The following is a 23,902-nucleotide window of genomic DNA, read 5'->3' as shown; positions in this document are numbered from 1 at the left end:
ATTTTTCTCTGTTGAAATATCACCTCCATATTCCACTCCTCTTCCCAATTTCCTTTGCTCTGCTTCTGAGGGATAATTTAAAAAAGAAAAGCAAACAAAGAAACAGGGAGTTGGAGAGATTTGTGACAAAGCTGAGAGCTCTCTTTAAATGTCCTGTCATCCCTGGGGTAAGAGATGTAGCTGTCTCTGTGTCCTAGTGACCCAGTCAGCGAAGAAGGCAGTCGTGGAATATGAAAATCTCCCGGAAATAAGCATAGAGCCAAAGCTTGAAAGGAGCTGAGCCACTGCAACTCTAGTTGGAGTCTTTGGGAGCTGAGGAAATTCATCTGATGATTTGGCCCTTAATTTTCTGAATGGAAGCAGTTCCTCCTCTTTACGGCTGGGCTGGAGCACCTGGTGGTAACGCCAGGGTGTGTAGCTTGAGATAAAACGCGAGCCCACGTACAAAAATCTTTGAAATGCATCAAACAGAAAATGTTCTATGATTAATTTCACAGTGACTCCAGAGGAGGTGGCATTAATAACTGATTTCTAGGACCTGATCCTGGAGATCTTATTCAAGCAAAGTTCCCACTGAAATCAATAGTTATTTTGCCTTGAATGAAAGTGCGATCTTGCCCAGGTGTCCTGATTCAGGAAACAACTTAAGCACATGTTGAAGTCCTGTTGAAGTCAATGGGGTATAAGGACACACTTAGCAAGAGATGTATTTGAGCACATGCTATGTCACTTCTTGAATCAGGGACATAACTTGTAGGATCTCAAAGTCTGTCAGGCTATATTTTGTGGTCCTTACACATTCCAAACTCCCGTTGACTTCACTGAAGGTTAATCTGGATTTACACTGGTGGGAGTGAGACCAGAATTTGATCCATTGTACATTGTAAGCAATGCCTCTGCCACTATAAACAGACAAGATCCCTGACAGCAGTCTGTGTGTTTTATCCTTTGTCAAGTAGAAGTCAGTGGAGTCACTGTAGATTTATACCAATATAATTGACAGAATTTTGTCTGAGCAAACTGCCTGTGCTCATGTTGGCTACTAATGTGTACATGAAACTGAACAAATTTATAAGAAGGGAATCCCCACACGTGTACTGTAAGGATACTATTTTTAACTATTGTTTATTATTAATACATTATCCTCGAGGCAAAATGAATAAAGAATTTAAACAGCTATATTAAAATAGAAAAATCAGCCAGTGTAGTTAGGCCCGAACTGTATTTCTAAAATACATTAAAAGTCAGAGACAATTTAAAAATAATAATCCCCAAATCATCATAATCTCCTGAAGCCTGAGTATAGAGTAAAAAGTAATCATGCAAATTCCAAAGCTGTGCTTATGCGTGGCTTATTTGGATAAAGAGGACTATAGCGTATATTCTAGGGATCCCATTAAAAATGTGTCTGTAAAAGGATTTGACTCTTCAGAGATGATCCATGAAAAAGAGAGTGCAAAGCATGTTCAGGGAACAGCCATGTGAAAAAGCCCATGCAAATGATTTGTGTTCTGTTTCCCCAGTCCCTTGAAGATACAGTGCTCACCAGAGTGGCTGCCCTTCGGGCACAAGCATCCTTGGGATTATGTCATGGAGGAAGAGCATGCAGATTTTTCTCCCCCCCCGCCCCCCCCCCTAATCTCTGAGTCTTCAGGCAAAGAATTCGCTTAATATCCCAGCTGGAGCTCTGAACGCCACCCTCTTTTCAGGAGTAGAGTTATTTTTAATGCACAGAGCGGGAGAATTTTGTGCCTCTGGATTTGGTTGCTTGAGTTGCACGGCGTGGCTGTCACGTGCATACTGTGGATTCCTTCACGGGCCCCGGGCTGGGCAGGGACATGGTCACGTCCACCTTTCTGGAATGTTTCGGGGGAAGCCGGCCACGGCAGGAGAGGCAGCAGCAGCAGAGGTGGCGACAACAGCAGCAGCAACGTTCCCCTCCGAGACCCAGTCACAATAGAAGACATTGCCACAAGTGGTGTCACCCCCTGATGAGACCCCTGGAACCAATCCGATGCTACCCAGAAGCTCAGCCCCGCGTGTATCACTGTAGGTATCAAGAGCCATCTTAACTGAGGCTTCCATGCGGTCAAACAGATTACAGCTCCTGCGAGGGCGTTTTGTAACCATGTGGTCTTTAGACAGGGAAACCGAGGCAGTCTATCAAGTGGCGATAACACACACCTGCCTCCTGCAGCGTATTGGGGGTTTAAATGATTTCATGTTTGTAAAGTCCTTTGGGGAGACACAGCCCCATGTGAGTGCTAAGTATTTTTACATTCCCATCCGTATCCATCTGATGGAAAGAGCTCGTTTAACACTGGGGGGGGGGGGAGCATTGTCAAACACTGCACCCACTAAAAATTCACAGGTACTCTTGGCACAAACAGAACCTGCCCCCACACCCATTAAAGCACCCGCCCCAGCACCCTGCTATTATACTTTTAGTGAGTAGTGGTGAGAGGCCCATTCTCGGCATGCGAACGGTGGGCGGGGGAGAGGGGAGTGGCTCATCAAAGTCAATTGGCAAGATTTTTATTCTGCAAGCCCTTAGCACTCCCATGGCATGTGCGTAGGATCTCCAAGGGCTTTATAAACATCTCATGACGGCTTGGGAAGCAGCTTCACCTCATTTTACGTACTGAGAAATTGAGGCACAGAGAGATTGAGACTTGTCCAAGATCTCACAGCCAGGCACTGACCAAGGCAGGAATAGAACCCAGGAGTCCTGACTCCCACTCCCCTGCTCCCAGCTGCTTTCCAGAGCTTTGCGTTCTTCCTTCCAACCCTATGATTTCACCGCAAGACTGAGTAGAAAGAGAATATGGGCCATGAAGGGGAACACCTGGCCTAGAGCGAGACTCTCTGATCACCAACCGAAGTGACCAGGAAACTGAGGAAAGTTAAAAACAAGTGCTAATGGATCCATGTTTAACCCTTTCACTGCTAACCACAGGTGCAGCCGCCGTATGGCACTTGTGTTTTTAAACACTGGTATTTCATTGGAAGGTCAGAGCTTTGAAGGAAACTTGCCCAGTATACAGATAAACCCTGCTAGGTGTGTTTTTGTCCCAGGTATGTGAAGCAGCACTCCGCTGGTTAAAATTCTGCCTGCTTTTAGAACGGTCCTCCATGTGAAAAGCCCCCCCCCCTGAGAACTAAAGAGCATAGCAAATTGATGTGGGCCATTAATTCTTCATAGTGGCTGTGAACGGATGGAGTTTTTCTGGGATAAATTATTTACCTGAAAATGAATGGGGAAACTGTTTGAGTAAATATTACACGTGGGATTAGCTATCCTAGTCCGTTTGTTTGGAATATAAGTCACAGCTTCAAGTTTATAGCCTCCAAAACGAGCAGGTACTTTAGGGAAATGTAAATCGTGGGATATTCTGAGATGCCAAAGCTAACCGCTCCTGTCGATATTAATTCAGAGTGCGAGATAATCGCAGTGAAGAATGTGCTCATGCTGTGTTGTAATCCTTCATAAATCTTTAGCCAGACAATGCACAGTGTTTTCTTATAGAGAAATACTGCTTAAAACCCTATTATAGGAATAGCCAAGAAGCCTGCGACAGACCCTACTGTTAGACAATGAGACAGTGACCACTTCAAAAAAAAAAATCGTATCAATATTAGTTTGAATTTTGAAGCAAATTTGCTATGAGCATTTGTTTTCTGTGAATGTCCTGGTGAGTGAATTTATTAGCATTGAGGTTTGTGGGATCAATGAATTCTGAGCAAGCGTTGCAAGAGTGTAAAAAGGAAACAAATAACAAATTGCAGTTGCAAGGATTCTCACCTGAAACCGGATTCTAAGAGCTATGCTCATCCAATGAGAGAACAAAAGCCTGTCACGTGACCTCTGTGACTAATCAAAAAGCCTAGCATTTTGAACGGTGGATCTTCTTTGCAAACCAAATGAGCTACTGACCCAGAATTATCCATCAGCGTTATTTGGCAAAGAATTCTGAATGACAAATTCAAGGATATTATAACCATCTGCTCACCGACACTTTGTGAACAGAAAAATTCACTGGCTAAACGCTCCATTATGAAGGAGGAGCTGTGTTGTGAGGGAGGCCTGGTTTTGGAAGTGAGTGTCCTTCCCAGCTGTGTGGGCTAAGAGAGAGCTTGGAGGTTGCAGGCGATAAATATCCCTCTTTAACCCTCCCATAAGTGATGACACGTGGAGTTTTCAGCGGTGAAGAGAATGCAAGATGGAATTATACAGAGGAAAAGGGGACCCACAGTGGTAAAAGCTCTTAGACCACCCACTCTGAATAGAATAAAGAATCTACGGTATCTAGTCACTGCCGGGGGGGTGGGGTGGATTTGGGGCTTCCACAGTGAACATGGAGTAATGAGTGCCGGGGGCAACCCAAACTTATGCACAGAGTCCTTCAGCTGCAAAAATAGAGAACAGTTATGCAACCGGAGGGGAAGGGGGAACACGACAAATGCAACTGGCCTCGAAAGCTACATGCTTAATAATCAAAACTGAATATAAATAAGCTTTCTCCTTTTGGTGCAGCCTGTTGGCCAGATTCATCTCCCCTTCACACCCCTGTACCTGAGATGAAATTCTGGCCCCGCAACTTTTCTGTGATCTTCATGCTCCAGCCAATTGGAGCTGGGCAAGCTTTCCCCAACGGGGGCTTGTTTTTAAGATCAGGGCTCTGTTTAACGTCAGCTCCACCAAATGAAATAAAAATGATCCGCTCCCATTGATGGGATTGGTTTTATAAGTTGCAACCGACGAATAGCAGAGGGAACTCAGGGAGGGCAAGAAAAAATAAAAAAGGGGGTTTTGTCTAATGGGGAAGTATAAAGCGGGGCTCCTCGGGGTTAGCGTTTTGGACCCGTGCTGCTTCTAATTTATATACAGCTCCTGTATGAACAATAAACATTTAAGATTCAGAAAGAACAAAGTGATTCAATCTGTCCATGGTAAAGTATGAGGCAGCTAGTGAATCTGGAAAGCTGAAGTCAACAACAAAACTTCAGAGGGAGCAAGACTTCACTCCCCGTTTGTTGTCAGCAAATGATATGCAGTCAGCTCTCGCAAGCAGTTCTGCTCTGTCTTGGGTCTGCATTTGGTGAGCTGGCTTGGGAGATCAGGGACCCATTGTGCTAGGGGCTGTGTGCACACATCAGAAAAATCATCTCTACACCTAATGGCTCAAGCTAGAATCTTTTGAATTTTGGGGCATTCTGTTGTTTAGCCCCAGTTTTCAGAGGTTTATATCCCTTAAAACACCGCTGAAGTGGATGGAGACTTAAACTTTTTTTAGGGCTCAACATTAGGGTGGTTTTTTGTTTGGTTTTTGATGGGCTACTTTTCAGCTAACCACTGCTACAGCACTGCGCTGGGGTGAGCCAAACCACTGTGCAGTAGGGCTAGCAGAAATTTCCCCAGTGATTTGCAAAGCTAGAATAAGGAACATGCTCTGCCTCACAGAACTTAGTCTGAGGTGATCCGTACCATGGAAAAGCCTGAACTGGATCGAAGACGGACAAGGTTTACACAGACGAGACAACAGGGAGACCAGTTTTATTTTCCTCATCTACTGTAGCACCTAGGAGCCCCAGTCATGAACCAGGACCCCATTGGGCTGTACAGACACAGGACAAAAAGATGGTCCTTGCCCCAAAGAGTGTCCAGTAGAGTGTGTTTTACCTCAGTGGCTGCGTTTCCACCATATGTGAACGTGTGTGGCTTTGGGTCGTTCCGGGGCCTGGAGTCAGCAGCGGGAGTTGCTGTCCCTGGTCAGGAAATGGAGGCTGTCTCTGAAATCCTTTCATTGCCCTCCTGGTCTCCTCGGCCCCTGACTGACCAGCCCACCTACTCTTCCGTTCTTCAACCCGCTCTCTTCTTTTCCTTCTCCTCCCTTGGGGATACCAACAAGCTCAAGACACAATTGAGATCTGGATCCCAGAGGTAGTTGGATTTGGGGTTGTGGTCTGGGTCTCTCCCTGCCTTAGGAGCCTCCCTCTCCTCCCCTATTTGCCCGTTTTTGAATAGCCTCCCTCCGGGCCTGCTTCCCTTATGGAATTTCCCATCCCACTCAACAATTCCCACTAACCCATGCAAGGAAGGGTGGTTTCGTATTTAAGACACCAGACTGGGACTTGAGAGATCTGGGTTGTATGCCCTGGCTCTGCTGCAGACGTCCCTGTGAGACCAAGTCCTTCTCTGGGCCCCAGTTCCAATCTGTAACGTGGGGATAATAATCCTGCCTTTCTCCCACCTGCCGTCTGACTTGTCTGTTTAGATTGTAAGCTATTTGAGGCAAGGACAGTTGCTGTGTGTGTGTGTGTGTGTGTGTGTGTACATACAGCGCCTTGCGCAATGTGGTCCCCATCTTAGTTGGGAAGTTGCTGCAATAATAATGCGAGAACCTGTTTCCTATCATTCCTTGTCAGGCTAACCATTAGATGGGGCCTCTCAAGCCTTTTCTGACCCACCACTCTGCCTTTCATGCAACCCTGGCCAGTTCCTGTTAACCTGACTTTCCCGGGGATCATGTTGGGGGGAATGGGGGGGAGGAGAAACTGTTCTTTCGCTCCGAATGCTGCCATGTGTTCCTGTATTTTGGTTTGCACAATAAGGGTCCCCATCCAGCACAGCTGATAAAATAAACTGGAAACCCGGTGTTTATTTGGCAAGTCCAGGAGCCCTCCTCTGAATGGGAAAGGAGAATCCTTAGCAGCCGGTTCAGACAGAAACCCAGCACGGAGATTCAGCTGACCCAGAATGATGGATTATGGTAGATGGGTTTCCTTAATCTTAGTGTTTATCTGCGGTGTTTGCTGAAGACCCAGCTACAGGCTGATCTGCACGTATCTGCTGGCGTTGTGACCACCTCCACTCTTGTGTTTCCCGGCCAGCTGCTGGATGTGTTCAGGTTCTGCTATCACGTTGCTCTTCGTTTTCTTGATTTTTCCTTCACCTCGTCCCCAGGACTCTGCACAACAGCAAGGACAGGAGGTTTGAGTGCAAGGAGATCTTTGTGGATTCCTGGTCTAAGCCCCAGCATATGGGGTGGAGGTGAGAGGGGTATTGGTTACTATAACGGCTGCTGAACCCCAAGGCTGCGGTAGATTTTTCCATCCTTCCCAACCCTAATGAGATCCCTTGCACAAAGGCAGGGGCTATTTCTCTGTGTTTGTACAACACAATGGGACGCTGATGCAGTCCTGTGAACTCTCAGTACTACAGCAACACAGTCAATAGTCATCATAGCAGTTCTGAACATTTCAGCCTCATTGTTGCTCAAGCGTAGCAAAGTGTTCAAACAGAAGGAAGTGCAAGGAATTATTTAATAATCTCTTGCACTAATATTTCTGAATCCGATGGACCGTTCCTGCCCTCTTTCCTGACAGGGTATGTATTTATTTCATGTGGTCTTATAACCAAAGTACAAACCCAAATCATGGATTTTTTTCCCCCCTTCTACCAAAATTAAACATGCAGTCCGATTAAAAGGAAAGCCAACATGTATTCCACACCAACCGTGATCAGCATCGTAAAAATTGGGTCCAACAGTCTATTCCTAAACCCTTTCCCTCTTCTCCTCAACTTCAGCTCCCACATTGTGACAACGGTTTGTTGTCAATAGACACACCTTGCCTTAGTGAGGTGCTGCCTGTGACCTGCCTGATTGGAAATGCTGCCTTGAGACCGCAAAGCTGTGAAGCTAATCTTATAAATTCATCTGCATGGCTCCTCAGCTGTCGGGTAGTGTCAGGCTCAGCTTTTGTTAACCAGATGTGCATCGAATCCAGCTATGAAGCCAACACCAAAGAGGGACAAAGACTCGCTGTTTGCCCTTGGCCAGGTCACTTAGGCCCAGATCCTCAAAGGTGTTTAGTCTCCGAAATTCCATTGGAATTTATGTGCCTAACTCCCGTAGGCTCCTTTGAAAATCCCATCCAATGGAAGTTAGGCACCTAACTGCCTTTGGAGATGTGGGTCCCGATTCAGCACAGACCTTTTACACGTGCTTAACGTTTAAGCCCCATTGACTCCCATGGGACCTGAGCACATGATTAAAGTTAAGTTAATCATGTGTTCAAGTGCTTTGCTGGATTGGGCTTTGCAGAATGAAGTTCCTCATGCTGTCCGTTGTAGAAAGCTGTGAGAGCTTTGGATGAAAAGTGCTCCTTATTTTTATCCAGAGCAGACCTTAGGAGGCTTAGCGAGACAGAGTTGGGGGAAGAGCACCTGCAGAATGCGGAGAGGGAATGGGCAGGTAGGATGGGTCTTTGATTGAGGGGCAAGAAACATCTGGGCGTGGAGAAGAATGTCAGGAAACGGGAAGCGAGCCCCAGCAGTTAAAGCTTCATGCATGGCTTTGTTCTCTTGTAAACGGATTAAGGACCGTCTGTGTTCTTTAGCTCTCAGGTTCACATCTCCTCTCTTGTCTTACCAAGTCACCAGAATCGGGGAGCTCTGATGGTGACTCCGATTGCCTGGCAATTACTTTAAATCTCCCCTCAACAGAATAGGCTTCTTTCAGCAGGGAAGCCTTTGTGTTCTTCTGTTTTGTTTTGTTTTACCCCGCCCTCTGGACCAGTAATGAAAACATTCCTTCCTGGGCCTGAACAGGCGTGGGCAGGAGTGTGCCTTTGGCATTTGCACAACGGAAGCAACAAAAGGTTCCTGCTTAGGAAGACTAACACGTTTTGGGTGATTTTAAGATGGGATTTTTTCAAAGGCGTCTACGGGAAGTTAGCCACGCAAAATTGCATTGACTCTCAATGGGATTGGAATATTTCTTTGGCCATGTCTACACATAAGTGCTGCAGTGGTGCAGCTGTGCCGCAACAGCGCATCGGGTGAAGACGTGCTATGCCGACAGGAGAGAGCTCTCCCATTGGCATAATAAAACCCCCTCCGCGAACGGCAGCAGCCATGTCAACGGGAGACGCTCTCCTGCCGACACAGTGCTGTGCACGGGAGTGCTGATGTTGGTATAACTTACGTCGCTCAGCCTCAGTGATACAACATAACTTCGCAGTTCTATAGAGCCTCCCATCTGAAGGTCTCCAAGACTTTATGGACGTTAATTAAGCCTCAAAACCTTCCCAGCAGGAGCTAAGTGGTTTATCATTCCCCAGTTTACAGATGGGGAAAACCGAAGCACAGAGAGATGAAGCAACGTTGATGCTGGGAACAGAACCCAGGCCACTAGATTTTCCAGGCATGTGCTCTAGCCACTAGACTGCACTGTATCTGGATTTAAAACTATTCACTCATTCCCCAGGAAGGAGGCTTGTCATTAGCCCAAGCCAAGGATATTCTCTGTGGTTTTAACGGACAGTTTGGTAGCTGTGTGAAACTTACTAATTTGATGGACAGAACACTGTTTTCTCAGCTTTAGAATCGGGAAAGTTTTTCCCTTCTCCTTCTGTTTTGTCACGGATGACAGCACCAGTGAAAGAAAAACATGGCTCTTAAAGCTTGGCTGAGGTGCTGGGTTTGAACATTCAGGGAGTTTGTAGAACAGATTACTTGACCTTGGCTGACAAAGGTCAAAGTTGGCCGATTCCCCATGAGAAGAAATAACACAGTTTAGTCTTTATTTCCTCAGTAACCATTCGAGAGACGTGTGTGTCTGTTTCCAGGCCGCCTGCTTGATCATTAGAATAGCTTTTGCCCGAACACTCCTATGGTCCAGGCTGGGAGGGGCAAAATTTGACTTCCCTTTATTTTCCCTTCTGTCTGTGTTGAGTCTGGGATATACAGGCTTAGTTGCCTGGTCCCCGAGATTGGTTTTAAATCCAGAACTAGAAGGCTATTTTGGGGGGGATTCCCACTGGATTTTTTACCTGTGGTGCAATATACACATAAATTATTAGTTTCCAGCCTATTTAAGGGTTGGTCTACACGACAGACGGGGAGGGGGGATCAAGCTAAGTTACACAACTTCAGCTACGTGAACAATGTAGCTGAAGTCGATGTACTTAGATCTACTTACCACAGTGTCTTCCCTGCAGTGTGTCGAGGGGAGATGCTCTCCCGTCGATTCCCCTTGCGCTTTTCGTTGAGGCGGAGTACCATTGTCCCAGTGTTACAGATGGGGAGTTGAAGCACTGAGAGATTAAATGGCGATAGTCCCAAGGTCACATGGGGAATCTGAGGCAGTGCTTGGAACTGAACACTGATCTCCCACCCAAGGTGTTAAACACAGGACCATCCTTGGTGGTCTCAGCGTAGTTCCGAGAGGACAAGATTCCAGTCTCGAACCCCATTATTAGAACTAGTTCACAATCCTAGCAGAGCGTCAGGGCTTGGATGGACCATGACATCTGAACGATCCCCTCGTGCAGCATAGGCTAGCTAGGAGGGATGCTGCTAGGCATGGTTCCCTGCAAACCAAGATTGAGTCACATTGGCCAGGAGGAGGGGAACTGACAGTGCTGCTTTCAGGTTGCACCCGCTTTGGCAATACAAAGACGACTTGGGTCTTCAGGGACTGCCAACATAGCCCCTTTCTCCACTGCTAACTTCACGTAAACTGGGCCAAGGCGGTGACAGAACGGGATTTGGAAATTATGCACCAGAAGGATCGGCTCGGTTACTGTCACAGCACTTTGATTATCTAGCTTTACAGCCAGGAGTGCTTGAATTACAGAGAATAATAATAGTGCTTTGTAATTCTCGAGTACCTTTCGTCTGGAGATCTCAAAGTGCTTTACAATTAATTCCACTGGGAAGGAGGGAGGGAAGTAGTCAGATGCCCATTTCCCAGATGAGTAAACCGAGGCAGCAAGGTTAAGGGTGGCAGATCTGGGACTAGAAATCAGCTCTCTCAACCCCTCGTCCTGTGTCTATTTTCTAGTCCATGCTGCTTCTTGTATTTTTCAAATAATCTTACTTCAAAACTTACGCAAAGTCTTAGGCTGTGAAAGTTTCTTCCTGGATATAATAATTGCCCTCTGGTTTGTATATTCCTGGCACCATCATTCTTTCCGTATGAAGCTTTTCCATTGTATAATCTGCTTGTACCTGGGAAGGCATTCCAAGGATTAGAAAGTGTGCTTTAAAAAGTCATTTCTGCTTTGAAGTCCAGTTTGTTGATTTCTTGACCGGGTGCCTTATCAGAAACAGCCTTTCCGGCGTCTAGGACAAGAACTTTCTTGGCAAATTGTATCACTCTTAGGTCAAGGGTCTTTTAGTGACAGGTGACTGAGTGGGAGAAGAGAGAGAGGAAGTTTGTTTTGTAGAGGGATATCCTGAGTGTTTCTGTAGCCAGAGGTGAACCACCGGTGCATTCAGGTAAATGGGGTACACTTTTGGAGGGAAGATGTACAGGGAAGTCCTTGCACTCTGATTGCATACTCAGAGCTGTGTTAGCAGAAGAAAATGTGCCGATATATTTTATGCATATGGAAAGGCCAAGACAATGAGGCTGCAACGTAATTGTGCTGCCCAGGTTGTGGGGAACCTGACTGGGCGTGGGGGCGGGATGTACGGATTTGTGTCTGAGAGAGAAGTTGATAGCACTGTGCAGACCGGGGCAGTGCACATTTTTCCCCGCTGCTCTACGTGTCTCACCCCCAGTTTGTGGCACCCCATGCTTTGTGCTGCTCTGCCAACAAACCTCAGTCCTGACTTTCAACACTTGCTGCTCTTTCAGCGCTGGGCTCCCCACAGAGCAGTGCTGATGCACCTCAGTCCTGACCTGCAGCCCGTCTGCCCTAACCCCTGTACGACTCTCCCTGTGAACCTTAAACCTGGTCTGCGAATGAGCCAGAGGGGGGTAGATGGGGGAAGGCTAGGGTAGGATTTGTCAGTTGTTGAATAAAATCCAAACACTAAGTGGTTCTGTTTTCAAGATGGGCCTTTTTCCCAGGCTGTTGGGAATTGGTTGTTTTTAGTGTCAGTCACATGCTCCCATCCCTGGCACCTTCATGCCACTGCAGTCGTTTGTCACCCGCTCTCCACCTCAGCCTGATTTCCTGCTGTTCTCTCCTCAGTCCCTCGGCTCAATGGGCACCCCAAGTTGGACCGGCACCGCGAGCACCCGCCCGGCTACGACAGCTCTTCCACCATGATGAGCAGTGAGCTGGAGTCCAGCAGCTTCATTGACTCGGATGATGACGATAACACAAGCAGGTAGGGAGCCGGGGTGGGGAATTCATGCTGAGCAATTAAGATGGATTTACTGTGTTGCTTTTAATCATGTAGGGCCAGACTGTGACCCTAGCTATGCACCGGGCTAAGGGAGCGTAAGGCATCCCTTACACACACTCTCCCCATCACCATTTGCAGCTTGGAATGGGGTGTGGGGGAGGAAAAGCAGCCGCCGTGGGGCAGCTTCTGCAAAGGTGGGCAGCGGGCAGGGTTCGGGAGCAGATGGAGCCTGGGCTCCACATCACCTACCCACATGTGCTGCCAGCCAGCGCACCTGAGCGGGTACAGAGGAAAAACCTGGTCTGCAGTAGGTGTAGGACTGATGCAAATCACATCCCCTGCCTGGAGGAAGGAGAGGGACCCAGGGGCCAGACTGACTGAGTCACAATCTGATTCCCGATTTTCTCCTGGAGAAGCCGGCCAACAAGCTGCTCCATGCTCTGGGTTCATGGCAAAGCCCCTGTTGAACAGTGTGAATTTACCAGGCTCTTTACCTGGAGTAAGACTCATTCCCTACCCCCCGCGGGCTTGCAGTGGAAGACAAAGACCAGTCACAGACAGCTGTTCGACTGAGGGAGGGTGGGGAGAAGCGAGGGGCCCAAGGTAGGAAGGTTTTCCGGATTACGTGGGTTGTTGGGAGAATTTCCAAGTCAAGGGGGCAACAAGAAGTATTCTCGAGTGTCCTTTAAAACCCCAGCATTTGCCTCACCCCCAGTGCTGTGGCACCTTCTTATCATAGGGTGAAACTACAGTGGACGTTGAGTTTGAAATGGTGCCTGCTCTATATTGACTGCTCAGTCGATTGGTAGACAGGACCAGCTGCTTAATTGGGAGCCACTTAATCAGGGAGTCTGCTTCGCTGCAATTCTCAGGGAACCCATTTGAGACCAATTGGGACATTAATCCCATTTAGTGGGGATGCACAGCTGGGAGTATCTGGCAGGAGGTGAATTCCCTTCTCTGCACAGCCTCCTAAGATGGTCTGATCTGCCAAAGCCTAAATACTCCACTGTCTGAATACACAGCGGCCCTTCTTAAAACCAAATGATGGAGGACCTCTGGGGACGCATCCATGGGGGACTTATTTGCCCTTTACTTTGATCTGAGCACTGGCCTACTGGTTACTCCTTCCCGTTCATCTCTGGATACTAGAGATGGGACCCAGTTGAGAAGTTTGGACCGAGAGCCGAATTGCCCTGTAGCTGAGAGTGAGTGTTCCAATTAAGGAACAACTCTAATTCCTGGCCTTCCCATGCCTTTAACAGCTATCCTGCTCTGTGTCCTCAGAGCAAGGACGGCTACATTTTGAAACCCAAACAATGTGCAGACCTCAAGTACCAGGACAGACGTTGGTTTTTTGGCTTGTTATTAGCTGCAAAACACTCGGTAGTAATGATGTTGGGGTAATTGGATGATTTAGTTGGGGATTGGTCCTGCTTTGAGCAGGGGGTTGGACTAGATGACCTCCTGAGGTCCCTTCCAACCCTGATATTCTATGATTCTATGATGTGAATATTGTAATAAAATATCTTGGTAATATCTTCCAAGTAAGTAGACATTAATTAATGCTGAATTACATATTCTGTGATCCCTATGAGCAGTAGAGGAATTCATCCCAAATAATGCTATTACAAAGAAGGCCTGTTTTGCCAAATATTTATATGGGCATTTTAGTTAATCTTTACCTTTCCTGGAGCCAGGGCACTGGGAGTAGTGGGGAAATACTCCTTGATGTTTTCAAAATGATCTTCCATATCAAAGCACCCTTGCTTTGTCTCTGGTTGCGTGTTTGCCTTTCCTTAAAGGGTTTGTAGGATGACAAGGCGCTCATATTCTAATTCTGTATATTTTTAAAGATTTTACCACTCTATTGCTGCAAGATTTAAAACAAAACTCACCATTGTTTTTGCAAGACCAACTTCTTGTTCCCTCTGCTGGTTTTCCAATGCAAGTAGCTATAAATGCTGTATCTAGAGCTGTGCTGACGTCCTCTGGAGATGCTGAGCTGAAAAAGCCCGTTCCAGGTCTCTGGTACTCCAAGGAGGCCTCTAGTAAAACCACGAAAGACACAACTTGATATTCCTGTTATTTCTAAGGTGAAAAGCAAACAAAAAAGGAGCCCAACTCAGCAAGGTATTTAAGCACATGCACATGAATGGCCCATTGAATTTAGAGGAATTATTTGCAGGCTTGCAGCTAGTCAGATGCTTAAACTCCTTGCTGAACTGGGGCCTCAGTTATTTTTAATTTGCTAAAATCCCCCTTAATTTCAGCTCCATTTGACACCTGTAAAGGGCGGGTTTTTCAAATGGGTAATGCGGTATGCAGAATGCCCATTTGCCCATGCACATGCATGCTCGTTTGGGCTACCGGGTCATCTGTTGACAGTTTGGCCGATTTTGCTTTGACCTGAAAAATATGTGCTCGCAAGACACAGTCTGGATGAAAAACGCCCAGCCAAAGCTGATAATTTCACATGCAAATGGAAATTCCCTGTGCAAATGTGAGCCGTGGGGCATGGATCGCCAACATGCGGAAATGCACGGACCAATCCTCAAGTATTTTATACACACGAGTAAGCCCATCAGCCTTCCCTGTGCCTAAATGATGTGCAGAATCCGGCCCTTTGCCTTTAACCTGCATCCATTCTAAGCTTCCCTAAAACCTTTGGGGTTTCCAAGAGAGCCTTGCAGCTCATTTTGTTTCTTGTAAATAAATGAATTATTTCCATGGCAGCAAGATATGCAGTGGGGCAGGATTAGCACAGTCAGGGTGGCTACTGAAGCACAGCATGCTAGACCCAGCTAAATCCTGTCCTATATTTTAATAAAGAAAACTCTGCACCTGACCCAAGACGAGAGAGAAATTCTTAGAAGCTGCTGCCAAGGCCCTTTCCTTTCTAGGCGAGGGCAGAAGTTCTTGGCATACAAAGCAGCTGCCAGGCTAGCGCGTCAGGAAGAGCAGTGTAATGGAATGCGCCAAGGTATGTTGTTCTCTAACAAAGACGATGTTCACAAGCGGATGAGAGATTCCGCTGGTGGGGGGAGAATTTTCTTCACCGGCAAACACAGCCCGATAGAAAACCAAACACGCTCCGGAGCTGCTGGGGATGGGGGCCTGGGGAAAGGGCTAAAGGGGATAAGTTTGTTTAATGGCGTTGATAAACTCTAGTATTGGAGGCCGAGTTGAGAGTGGGGAGTGAGCGGGTGAGGGGGACAACACTGAGAGAAGAATTTTATGGTGGTAACAACGAGGAGGATGTGAACTTTCTGTGGTACTTCTCTGTGAGTATTTGATTGATTTTAACTTGGAGCGGTGCGGCAGAGTTGGTTAATTTCCAATCCAGTGAAAGCCGTGATGGGTTTTAGTGAGGGGGACTTTATTTCAGTGTGAGTGGATCTCTCAAGGCAGTACAGTTCCCCAATTCGACACCATCTTTTAGGTTTCTTTTCTTAACCAGGATCCTGTTACACCAAGATTCATGTATCATCTGTGCCTTATATGGTAGGAGACATCATTTTTTTTTTTTTTTTAAATAGTGCTGGCATATCTCTGTCTCAGGTTCTCTACAGACAGTAGCGATTTCACTCTTTTATGGTTCAGGGAGTTTCAGACTTTGATCTTCTGATTCATTTTGGTGTTTTTCTTCTGGGAGGTGGGAAAAAGATACAAAAAACTTTGTTCTCTTTAAAAAATGCCTTTAAAGCAACGTGCTATAATGGGGTATAGTACACAAGTCATTAAACAGCGTAAACTTAGTGGCGTTTGCAGGTAATGGGTGATACATTGAGTACAGAGCTGCTGGGGAGTAATCCATTCAATAAAGAGGTACTTTTCTAAAGTCTCTCTTCCTTCCCCTGAGACCGTAAATAGTTGGAAAACGAAAGGCTGTTAGGAAGTTAGGTTTTTGACAGCAGCCTATAATTATTATTAATAAGAACTCTTAGCTCTAATGTGGTCAAAATCGTGCGTGGCGAGAATTCCAACTGCACTGCCTTCAGATTTGCTGTAGTCTACTGCATGAAAGAACCAAATGAAAGAACGTTTTCTGAAGCGCTTTTCGCAAATTAGGTCTATCGTTACCATCCCCCCCCCCCCCCCCCCGCTCTTTCCCCCTCTTTGGAGAAACCAGATTGCATTGATTGTCCTCGTTTTATAACCTCTGTGTAGCATTTAGTAGCCTTTCAGTTTTGAGGAGAGCTAAAGGAGTTTTTGGCCAGTGGTTGCAGCAGGAGACTGAGAGTCAGGACTCCTGGGTTCTATTCCTGGCGTGGCACTGACACCTGGTGACCCTGGGCAAGTCACTCTCTTTGTCCAATTGTAAAATGGCAGTAATCATTCCTACCCGCCTCCCAGGGATGTTGTAAGGATTAAGTAATTAATTCTCATAAAGCACTTGTGAAATACTGGGCATGAAAAGTGCTACAGAAATGCAAATTAGTATGACTATGTAATTGTAATATATATTTTCTTTACTGATGAAACATGGAGTAAGCAGCAGTTCTGTTGAGGACGCAGGTATGAAAAAGTTGGCAAGAAGAACTTAAGAGATGGCTAAAATGTTATGGCAACGTGCAAGAGAAAATTAGTTTGATTCCTTTGATTTTTCCCTAATTATTTTTTTTTAAAGAAATCGCAGAGACTGTGGAGCCTGATATTTACAAACATGCTTTCACATCATCTAGAAGTCTTGCCAAGACTAACTGCTTTCCTTGTACTTGCACTCAAGGTTATTAAGACAGCTTAAAACCTTGCCCAGCTTCCCACAAGAAGGGATCAAGAATTAATTGAATTAAACGTGTACACATTTGCAGCATTCTTCAGGATAAATTCCTCTTCTTTCATTTCTTTCGCATACATTTTGCAAGTACCATTTTAACATCCTTCATCTGTGATGGAAGGATGCCAGAAAGCAAGCCAAGGGAAGTATGTCTTAAGGCTGAAGATGTGGTCCTGAATTTTGAAAGACAAAGAGTGAAAGAGCCAATTTGGATTGCACAAAAACTGTCCCAAATCATGGACCATATTTTAGATCCAAATATGAACTGAGATCTTTTGTGGGTCTGATTTCCCCGGCCCCCCAACCCCTGGTTTCTGATGCAGAGTAGAACTGGAAATACTGCAGACCAAAAGAACATGACTCCTCTTAGTCTGATACCAGCTGGAAACAAAAGTGCAAAATCTTTCTGTTCTGTGGGATATCCAGTTCCATTTTTACAGATCGACAGTGTTCAGCGTTTGGAGAGGTGCATATCCTAATGGAACCCAGATTCCCAAATGAGGCTCACTTCTCCAGACTAGTATAATTTGATCCAGGATCGCCAAGGTACATGGAGAGGGTAAAGGTGTATCCTTTTGAAGATGCTGAGAGTGCGGTTGACAGTGGAATCAGCCTGCAAGTGATGCTAAAATGTTCTGACTGCCATCACTCTCACACGTACGCAAGTATCTTTCCCCAGTTTGCCTATTCTTTCTGTCTAATCCCTCTATCTAGGCTCATCCCTGTAGTCGTACTCTCATATAGTGTACATTCTCAGGGACCGTCTTCTTTGTTTGTCTAGAGAGTGCCTAGCTCAGTCGGGCCTGGGGCACTACCATAATGCAAATAAATAATAACCGAGTGCCCAGCTCCTCTGGCCTAGAGAATAGGACACATGGGTGGTGGTGTTGGCCAGACCAGATACCACCTCCGCAGCACTTTAGAGCCAATTGGATGCTTTGAATGTCTGGAATTTCCTGAGGGTTACAAACCCATCTTCCTGAATCATTAAGCAGATTGTCTCCCTTTCCCTTCAGTTTGTAAGAATCGGTTTGTTACGCTTTTAATAACCACGCTCTGCTCTGACACGGTCTCCGTTGAGAAGGTATAATTTACCCTACCCCTTCAGAATTCCTTCGATATAATTATGAAAGGTAAGCAAGTCAGAAGGGGTAGGGTACATTATTCTTTAAGAAATCAGTAATAAAGGACGTATAAGATGGTGGTTGGTGGAAGAACCTCTAAGAAGATCTGACAGTTTGGGTTGAATAGTGACCCAGAGTTTGGATGCTAGTTCTCAGACCTCTTTGAACCTGTATAACCTCTAAGTCTCATGGGAAACAGGCTTTCTCTCAAGATTTCTGCTACTTCTTCCTTCTGTTCTGTTCACTTTCTTGTGGTATTTTTACACCTCTACTTCTGTAACACTAGCAACATGTCTGATGCGACTTCCATCTAGTGGCTGGGTCACTAGAAAATAACAGCCTACTACTAGCCACCAGCTAAGCTTTAATGGTAGAAGTCTAGCTTGTGATCTGGAAGACCCAAGTGCAAACCATGCTAATGACTCGTTACACTTCCAGCCCTGGCCAGAGCCCAGAATTGCAGAAGGAGCAGAGAAAATGGGAGGAAAAGTTAAGCGAACTACGGATTGGTGAGAATATTTTAGCCAAACTCTCTTGGCCATCCCTTGCATCAGACCAGTGTCTAAGATGTATCCATCTTGCTGGTATTTTAGCAATGGACTGTTACAAGTTACAATCAGGACATCTTTAATTGGTTTCACTGCAATTAGGAACTGAGCTAATTTTACCCTTGTATATATCAAAGCTATCTTTGAAACACTGAGTCCCTGACTTGATGGGGGATTAAAACGTCACTTCTAAGTGCTCACAAAGTCAGAGAGCAGCTGCATTTTCCAGCCAGATTTACTGCAGACAAATATTTTTAGTCCAGCCTGCCAGAGAGAATCCGATTGAACCCCTGATATAATTGCTCTTTGTGTTTCTAAGCAGCACCGTGTTGATGTGCCTCAGAGCAGGAGGGGAGGAATTGGCACAACCTGTCAGCATGGGCAACTCGGGAGGTTTGTTTACTGGAAGTGCCTGGTGATAATGAGAATATTGACATGGAGAGAGTGTGCTGGAAGATGCTTCTGTGTCAGAAACGTTGGAGACAACACTAGGTCACTGCCAAGACTACTTGAGGCAAAACTGGGCTAGGGGGTCTTGAAGGTGTCTTATGTTTCTGCCCACTGGTCCTGTGATTTCCTGTCCAGACAAAACATCCTTTGTCTGCGAGGCAAAGGAAGAACTCTCTGCTACTGGGAGAAGTCCCTCCCTAATCTGACATCTCAGGCGTGGCATGGCATGTGCATTTTGCCAACATCTCTAACCTAGAGCCTGCTGTTTACAATCGGAAACAGCAGCCAGTGGCATTAACCCCTTGATTGGCGTGACACTGTGAAACCAAACAAAGGATATGGTGAGCTGCATGGGACGTGTCCTGCGATCTGTTTATCCATTGCAAACCAGAATCCCACTCCTTAGGAGTTGTCTAGAGTGGCGTTTCTCAATGACTGGCCCGTGGACTGGCGCCGGTCCCTGAGATCTCCCTGACACAGTCTAGGGAGGCAGCAAGCCAGTCCCTGGTATGAAAAAGGTTAAGAAACACTGGTCTAGAGCAGCACCTTCTAAACTACTGCGTGCTTCGGTAGATCGTTACAGACACTGAAAATCAACTACATGATGCATAGCTGCTGGGAATTATTTAAAGCAGTTATAATCAGAAAAAGATGACCATATAAAAATTGCCATGTGTTTCATTCTTTCTCTCTCATGGCCCAATCCAGCTGCATGAAAGTCAATAGAAAGATTAGTGAGTGCTTCACCATGAGTCATGCTGGACTTCACCCCTTCCCCAGGGCTCACAGCATGGAATGAAATCTCGGCACAGGGTCAATTTGCCTACTGAAGCACTGAAGTCCTACTCTTATCAGCCTAAGTAAGGCACTTGCCTCTCACTCGGCAGCCTTCCCAGGAATCTTGCTGTTTGACTTGCGTCCAAGCAGGAAAGTTTCCCCAGAGTCTCTCTTCAAGTAGCAGGCAGGTTCATTGGACTCAAGCAAACTCACTTCGCTGAACTTCAAGCCCACCTGATTGTTGTGTGTTGGAGAATTCAGCTCAGTCTTGAACGCAGTTAGGTTCATGCTCTACTAAGGAAAGACTCTGGGAGGAAAGAGGAGAAGAATGAAAATCCAGTGGGGAAAAATAGTGGTGGCAAAATGGACATTATGTGAAATTGACCCCTATGCAGAGCAGCCAACAAGATGTAGGCACCCCGGAAGCCATTCTGCACCATATGTGGAGTGCTTAGGTAGGATTTAAGTGGTGTGTGGGCTTTGCCAGTAATGGAGGCACTTGAACTCACTAGTTGCTTTTGAAAATGTAGGCTGTTGCCACTCCAAATGGAACTGCCCTGCTGGCTGGGGAAAGCATGTGCTTGATGTTGACGAGCTTTGAATTAATTTTGTGAACTCAGAGGATAAATCGAGAGGTTCACAAACCCTCCAGCTCCAAGAGGTTCCCGTCTCCAATAGTCACTCCACAGCTCATGCAGCTCATACAGGAGTTGGATACTCCTGTCGTGTGGGGATTCTCATGACAACGGGCCCCTTCATGAGATTTCCAGGGTTTGTCCTCTCTTGTGGTATTCCAGCATTTTGAACGTGGCCAGAACCTTGTAGATCAGAGCCAGGTAGACATGGAAAAACAGGTCCAGGGTCCCTCTTGCTCAGATATGTGAAGCAGGGATTTGTGTCAGTCCATTTGCTCTTGTAGCTGCTATGTTGTGCTGGTTAAAGCTATAGCATTGTCTTTGTCTCTCTTAACCATTTTTAGAGTAACAAATAGAGAGGAAGGATGTTCTTGTGGTTACCCACCAGACTGGGATTTGTGAGATCCAGGTTCTGTCCTTCGCTCTGCCACAGACTGCTTGTGTGACCTTGGACAAGTTGCTTTATTTCTTTGGGTCTCAGTTCCTCATCTGTAAAATGGGGATGATACAACTTCCCTACGTCACCGATCAGTTCTGAAGAAAAATGCACGAATGGATGTGACACTCAGTGATTACAGTGCCTTCGAAAATCATAGAAACAAAAATAAATAAATCGCTCCGTGGCGATGGAACTTCCTCCATCCCATGGACTGAGGAGCCATTGGAACAAGCATAACTATTTGAAAGAGTTATTCCCTTAGCTATGAGGCCCCCATTAAGTTCCTAGTCACATGGGATTCCAGTTGCATGGAGGAATAGCAGCATGCTGACAAGGATCTTTCTTTCTCCCTCCAGGGCTCTCAAAATGTAGCATCACATGATTCTCCAGCGTTCTCTGTGCTGGAGCCTTTCAGAGCAGAGATTAAAATCATTGCTTGGCCTACAGCTGTCTTTATTGTGTGCATTTTTCTTCATTGGATAATGGGGTCAGGACCACCACAAAGTACTAGGCAATGCTGGGTATCTGTGACCTTGGGTGGTTAAATCAGAAGGATTTGTGTTTGCCAAGTCGGGGGCTGAATTCCCTCTTGCTCCCGGAGAGGAGGAAGGTAGTAAATTATTCTCATTAATCCATGTTGTAATTTAGCCTGTAACTTCCTTGTCACAGTTAATCTACTGCCCTGTGCATACTGCTAGGCAGAGACCAAGATCTAACACACTGGGGTGAGTGGCAGTTCAAGGAGGGAGGAGGGTGCATCGTGAGCCAGTTGCTGGGGCCTACATTTCTTGCCCCCTCCTGGATCTTCGGGCATCGGCCGTTTGTGGCAGGGTAGAGAGTTGCAAATGGCCTCACTTTTATGCAGCTGAATTGTGCTTTGAATTCTCCCCAGGCTGAGTAGTTCCACAGAGCAAAGTACTTCGTCCCGGCTCATACGGAAGCATAAACGCAGGAGGAGAAAACAAAGGATGCGCCAGATTGACAGGGTAAGGTTGGGGTGGGTCATGCAGCATCCGGCAGGGAGGGTCATGTTTCTGATGAGCGCAGTGTGTGCTAGAAAGAGGTTATGGGACTGGTCAACAGCCTACTGAAGCTAGTGGAAAGATTCCTATCCACTCCTATGGGCTTTGGAACAGGTTCTCAACCTAGGAATCTTGAAGTATTATCACAGCGTGTTGTTTTTCTTCAGACCGCTGCCTTTGATGCTGAGTGACCCTGCTTCTTGCCCCATCTTCTCACTGCCACGTGCTCCCAGGAGACAGCCTCAGTGAGGACACTGTCTTCAGTAAGGGGAAGGGCCAATGGCAAGGTTACTACAGTATCGGGTATTTGGCCTGCATCATCCTCTCCTATTCACCTGAACGGGAGCAGAGGATGCTCAGCTTGTAGGAAAAACTCAGCAACTTGCAAGGATTGTGTCTCGCTCCATTCTGGGACAGAGCTGCAACAGCCGCACCAGAGTGACTCTGAGGATGTATTATAATTTCATCAGGCACTTGTTTGCCTCTCATAAAAAAAAAAGATATCCCTGGGGGCTTGAAAGAAACAGAATATGTTAAGCTCTTATTGCTAGAACTGGGCTAACAGAAGAGCTATTCTCAAACATGTTTGCTGAACCTTGATAGTGTTTTGATTCAGCCGTGTGTGTCCCATTTTCTGTTTGCCTTTCTGCAAACTTTGGTGGGGTCATGTTTTATTTGCACGGATGGTTGGGAAGGAGCTTTGATCCATGGGAATACCAAGACTCGCATGCAAATGGGCATCTTTGCGACAGGAGTACTATCTTTAGGTCTTCTGGTCCGAAACTGTACCACATGACTTAGCATGCACCGTTCAAATAGAGAATCCCTGATATTGAGCATTGCTATGAGCCCCTTTCAAACAACCATTGGGTGAAATACATTTGTTGAAGAATTATGAATAAGGAATCAATTTCAAGATATCATGATGGGTTCCTAGGTGGTTCCCATACAGAAGAAAGGTCCAAATCTGATCCGTTGGTTTCTCCCAATGAATTGCTCCCAGTTAGTTATTTTCATTGCTAGATTTTGAACCATTTGAAAGCTGGGATTCTGATGAAGCCTCCATTTTATTTTTCCAGTCATCCTCATTCAGCAGTATCACAGATTCAACCATGTCCCTGAATATCATCACTGTCACGCTCAATATGGGTAAGATGACGTTGTAGCATCGTTGTTGATTTTTATTCTTAATTCTATTTGTCGCGTGCTGTAAATGTTCATCGTTTGCTATTAAGGTCAAGACTTAGCATGATACAATAGCTGAGCTACTTAAATTAGGGCCTGACCCAAAGTTCTTTAGAGATCAATGAAAAGATTCCCGTTGACTTCAAGGGGCATAAATTTTGACAGCTGTCCAGACTGCCAAATGAAGCATGTGGGTCTCAATCCAGTTCAGAGAGGATGTGTGTCCATATAACATAACCCACACCCATAACTGTCTCAGATTTTCGATCTTCATGGCAGATACAGCAGGATAGGCCATGACTGTGGTCATTGGAGATGGAATTCTCCTCTTACTCCTAGAAGTGGGGTAAGGAGGAAGGTAGCTTGGTGATTGAGGCTTATGTTGCTGCCACCCATGTTGTCCCCATTGTTTGGATAAATAGACACTGTCAGTCCAACTCCTCTCACCAGCCCTGAATTCCTGCTGCCCAGGGATGTATGGAGAAACAAACACGACCTGATGCTGTTAAGTGTTTTATTTCTAGGCGCAGACAGGTCTTTACAGTACAGTTCCTCTTGCTTATTTTCTTTAAAATGTGCAAATTTTCAACAAGTCGCATGAAAAAATAATCCAAGATCAACAACCTCTCCCTGCTTGGATGAATATGTCAGGTACATACAACCAGCTCAGTTTAGCCTCTTGGTCTGAATGTCTACAATGCTTCTGTTGATAATGTGGTGGTGGTGAGAAATCTGGAAGACACCTGTCTCTCTTAAGGCCATAGAGTAATACTCTGCCAGCTTTCAGTGGCCTTTCATCA

The 23,902-nt window shown here is 46.0% G+C and overlaps 1 protein-coding gene across 2 annotated transcripts in view; it reads left to right on the top strand.

Moving 5' to 3' along the window:
• Positions 1 to 23,902, top strand: part of DVL1 (dishevelled segment polarity protein 1) — a 173,976-nt gene that overhangs the window by 132,848 nt on the left and 17,226 nt on the right. For both annotated transcript variants that reach the window (XM_065421252.1, XM_065421251.1), the window contains exons 5-7: positions 11,986 to 12,124; positions 21,788 to 21,881; positions 22,997 to 23,066. In XM_065421252.1, the coding sequence (XP_065277324.1) occupies positions 11,986 to 12,124; positions 21,788 to 21,881; positions 22,997 to 23,066 (303 nt within the window). The remainder of the gene's footprint in view (positions 1 to 11,985; positions 12,125 to 21,787; positions 21,882 to 22,996; positions 23,067 to 23,902) is intronic.

Source organism: Emys orbicularis, chromosome 22 (assembly GCF_028017835.1).
Source record: "Emys orbicularis isolate rEmyOrb1 chromosome 22, rEmyOrb1.hap1, whole genome shotgun sequence".
In the NCBI taxonomy this organism is placed as follows: Eukaryota; Metazoa; Chordata; order Testudines; family Emydidae; genus Emys; species Emys orbicularis.
Note: the sequence above shows the minus strand (reverse complement) of the source record. Positions and strands in the feature narration are given on the sequence as shown.